Here is a 4,841-nt window from a genome sequence, read left to right on the forward strand (position 1 = left end):
ATTCAATGAAAATTAAATTTGTTATTAAATATAGTTTTATTGGAAAAATTTGTTTTACAATACTTTTTTTTCTTCATAATTTTATCTTATTCGAGAAGATATTCAATGGTTTCTATGGAACAACCAAATATATACTACAAAAAATACTCGCGTTATCACGAAAAGATAAGTGGACACGTGTGGTGTACGATCGTGAGAAGCGATCGGTCGCCAGTCCATGCAGAATGCAGTTAGAGAAAGAGCGATCGAGAATGAGATCACTCCTATGAGTCACGTATCTAAGGCAGGCGTGACAACGTACCTGTAGGATACTGAGTCATCGAAGGGCCAATTTCCAAGGAGTAAAAGAAACTCATGATTGCATTCCTTGGATTCTTCAGGCATGATGCAATCAAGCCCACTTCTCTCGACTTATCGCATGAATTCTTATGCACAATGGACATATCATTTCTTCGACCAAGTGCAAAATATTGCATGTTATTATATATGAAACCAACATTATCGACCAGGTTGCACGCCCTTAGATTAAGTGTGCCTCGACGGAAAGAATAATTTCTTGAAATATCTAAAAATTTAGCTGGATCTGAAAATAATTTTGTTGTACATTATCAAAATAATTAGGATTTAGATTAGTTGTTAGATTATCAAAACTTTTCACAACATCGCTCATCATATGTACTTATGTGTGTTGGGTTTTCTACATAATTATTTTGATAATACAAGATTATCTTCAGATCTACATGTAGCACAATTTTTAGATACTCCAATAAAATTGTTCCTTTTGTTGCTTTGGGAGATAGATTTCTAAAAAAAAACTATTTATTCCTCAATCAGCGTGTAGAATGGCTCTAATATTCTTTTTGAAATTATATAGGAATTCATTGTTGGTTTGCAAGTTAAAAAAATCATTCGTACGTTGAAACACGCGTACGCGATAATTTTACCTATGAGGTGGGGAAAACCCTATGATTTCTCAACCTCGAGATCCTGTGCCTATTTGCACTGATAATCCCCCACACGATGACTTCTTGGGTTGGAACACAACGAGACCCTCGAAAATTTAACAGAGCGGGACGGCGCAACTAGCTCTTTTTCCACCGACACCTGTTGGCCCTTGCTAAGGGCCCATGACGACTAGAACGTCTTTTCCCACGATTAAATCAGACTCGCGAACACGCGATACTGTGTCGCGCGGGACCTTACGAAGGTCGCCCACCACCACCTGCTGAGACAAGTTGTATTTGATGCAAATACACTAATTCGCACTCTTCTGCTCTACATATCTAATATCTTTAAGAATAAAATTTTTATCAATCTCATAACATAAAGTCATAAGACACACACACACACACACACACACACACACACATTTAACACATACATGTTTAATTATTTAATTTTTTACATGTTTAAATACTTAATTTTTTAAAATATTTTATAACTAATTATCGTAACAATTTTAATATACATTCTTGTATTTACTCTGAGGTTAAAAGAAATAATTAAGATTTACATGCAATAAATAAATTTGTCAAATAAAGAAATATCTGAACTATCATCTTTTATATCTATCTGGTTTAAAATATATGATCACAAACGTACTCTCGTTTCATCTACAATTAATACTGAAGGGAAAATAAACACGGATTGTATTGCAAAACGAATAAGGATAATCGCAGCATTATTTTTCATGTCGTAAGAATAAAAAACTCTCGATATTCTTGATCTTGAGATGTTGACAAAGGGCTCCTTCAATTGCGATTTAGCAGACTTTGTGATCCGTTCGTGTGGTTTCCCCGTAAAATCGAAAACGCCTTATAGAGCGCAGGATTCAAACGAAATCCTTCGCTCGAGTAAAGAACGCGTCAGGAGGACCGTATTCGGATCCGCGAACAAAAGAAAATTTTCGAGGTGGAATCACGTTCGAGACATATGGACAGGTAAGCGTCGAGCTTTTTTCGACGCATCTAGGATCTATTTTGCGGCACGTTGAGGCGTGGAAACAGATGTTGACAAGCAAAATCGTAAACGCGACTGGAGAACAGAGAAGAGAGAGAGGAGAGAGAGAGAAAGAGAGAGAGAGAGATGTTGGTTGAGGAAGAACTTGGTTTCGCGCACCATATGGCGGACCGTTGCCAAAAAGAGAGAAGCGCAGAGAAAGGATCATGTCTTCGACATATGGCAGTTGAGGATTTTTTCAGTCTTTTTTACATCGATTTGGACCATACTCTATTTACTATATCGATTCACAAATGCTAATATTCCTCAGTATTTTAAATGCCATGTTATCGGATCTCACCCGATTAAGTCATATTCCATTGTAAATATCAACCAAGATGTTCAAACTTGGTCAAAGTAGCTGTTGCAAGAACGTGATCGCAATAATGTGAAATATGGTTTGAGCTGTAAATAAATGAAAATTTAATCGAATCTAATGCTAACTATAAATCATGGATGCGAATACTTTGTTTGGTGAATCAATAGTCTTTTTACAGATTTGGTCACAAAATAAAAGATGTGTAAATGTGATTTTTATGCATTTCATATTTTTGTCAGAATATCAGAGAAAAGAGCAGATTTCCAAACCGGTATTGCTAACATTAAGTCGCACCTGTCAAGTAGTCAGTCAGAAAAAGAGAGAAAAGCAGAAAGAAACGAGGGTAGAGCACTCAGGTGGCTACCTGATCGAACTAGGGTGCTCCTAAGACGCAGTCTTTGTTGTGGAAATTTCATACTTCTCTCACACAGTGTTCCTATACAGGTTACTCTACGTCCCCTGACCCCATCGATCCATGAAACCTCAACTATTACGGAATCTTGAGTATATACTTATTACGAAAGAAGCTTTACGTGTTCCGTCGCAGAGATACATATCTATTTGATGCGAAACGTAGGAATGAACAGGTTTACCATGATAAAAAAAACTGCGCAACGTTATAACGATAACTTAAGTTAAGAGTTACAGAATAGCTCTGCAAAACAAATGACTTCTTTATTAATTTCACTTTTATTATATTTATATACACACACACACACACACACACACACACACACACACACACACCGTAATATCAGTATCGTTACCTTTTATGGTGCTCAATCTTTCACTACCTATACTTGCGTAGGATGTTTAGCTTTAAAGTGGCTCCAGATGACATGGCCAATGTACGCCAACTTTGCACACATTCCCTAAACATTGACCTACATTTATATTGTGCATGTATGTGCATATGTGTATGCGTAATATTTGCTAATGTGACATACATTGACGATGTTACCTGGAGTCACCTTTATAAAATCGCTAAATGTATAATAAATGTATAATAAATATTATTATAATCATTATAGATATGTAATATTTAGAATAAATTATTTCAATTTAGAAAAAAATTCCATTTATATTTCTTCATCTAAAAGATGTAGAATATTATCAATCGTTATTTTAATTGTAAACCAAAGAGAACAATAAAAATTGTGATGTAATATTGGTATGTTAGAAATGCTCCACGTGAGTTTTAAATACGTTAAAAAATCGCTCGAGTAATATAAAGTTAAACAATACATATTTAATGATAACCGATATAATATTTTTGTTACAGATTATTGGCGAGCTAGAAAAGTATGCGATGTGAACAAAAAGCCGCTGACGGCCACAGTGGACGTGTCGAAACAAAATGTGGAATCGTCGAAAACAACGAAGGCGATTCCTACGACAACAACGACAACTACAACGAAGACCACGTAGAAGACATTGAACTAATCATATATTCTGTTGCACAGACCCCGCGCACACGTGCGGTTTTCTCTTATTTTGCTGCGGTGGCGAAAAAATCGCCATGTAACTTAAACGTACTAGGCGGCAAAAAACTAACCAGAAAACAACTAGCTTGAAATTACTTAAAAAAATTAATATATTTTAGCGGATTATTAAAATATTATTTAAATACTATTTTTTAAATTAATTATAAAGAATATACTGCACAAAGTGATGATCGCCATGATTAATGAAAAGTGAGCACAAATTCTTAGGCGCGGGGTTTTAACGATTGTTTGTGTAAACCGGACTTCGTCTACATTACTGAAATTTGTATATTTATTCCCTGGTCTTTCGCATCATATATTATCATCAATTATTGAAATAATCCTCTTTAGATTTAATCGCGACGGACATATTAATTAATTTTTGTAAATAATTCGTCAAGAAAGAGAGAAAGTGTGTGTGTGTGTGTGTGTGTGTGTGTGTGTGTGTGTGTGAAAGAGAGAGAGATTTATGGAGGTTTGGATGGATTCGTCAACTAAAATGCTTATCGTCAATTAAAATGCTTAAATAATTGATAAATCAATTTAGAGCAATTTATTGTGGTTTTTAACAATATATTAAAAACTTCTCATGGCGGCGACTATTCATTGAAAGTCTGAAACGGTTGGTTCCATGACGAAGCCAACAATGCAGCGCCTCCAAAGACTAATTGATTACAACCGTCTATTCGCAACTCCGCATTCTCATCGCATGAGACAGGAGAATGTCCTATGTACATGTTGTCTTAGAATTAAAAGGGAAAGTTCTCTAGTCATCTAGTCATTTAAGCTAGTAATAAACTATTGTGCTTTCATTCTTACTTATTGTGTTTTTATTTCTTCACTTCCTTTACTATTATATTTAAAATATAATGTATATCAAAACTATTTTTATAAACATATTGTTACATACATACATGAGAGTATATAAGTATGCTAAGTAAGATAATAATTGTACAAAAATAAAAATAGATAATTTTTTGAACTATATAAAATTTCTTTTTATAATTTTGATTAACTAGAAGAAGATTATAATATATTAT

At 34.4% G+C, this 4,841-nt stretch overlaps 1 protein-coding gene across 1 annotated transcript in view; it reads left to right on the forward strand.

The window, feature by feature from the left end:
- The window catches only part of LOC108688599, a 5,755-nt gene extending 1,883 nt beyond the window's left edge, over window positions 1-3,872 (forward strand). Inside the window, exon 2 of the mRNA XM_018194913.1 lies at window positions 3,600-3,872. Within this exon, the coding sequence (XP_018050402.1) occupies window positions 3,600-3,745 (146 nt within the window). The 3' untranslated portion in view covers window positions 3,746-3,872. The remainder of the gene's footprint in view (window positions 1-3,599) is intronic.
- The last annotated feature ends 969 nt before the right edge of the window (window positions 3,873-4,841 follow it).

This window comes from Atta colombica, unplaced genomic scaffold (genome assembly GCF_001594045.1).
Source record: "Atta colombica isolate Treedump-2 unplaced genomic scaffold, Acol1.0 scaffold236, whole genome shotgun sequence".
Classification (NCBI taxonomy): domain Eukaryota; kingdom Metazoa; phylum Arthropoda; class Insecta; order Hymenoptera; family Formicidae; genus Atta; species Atta colombica.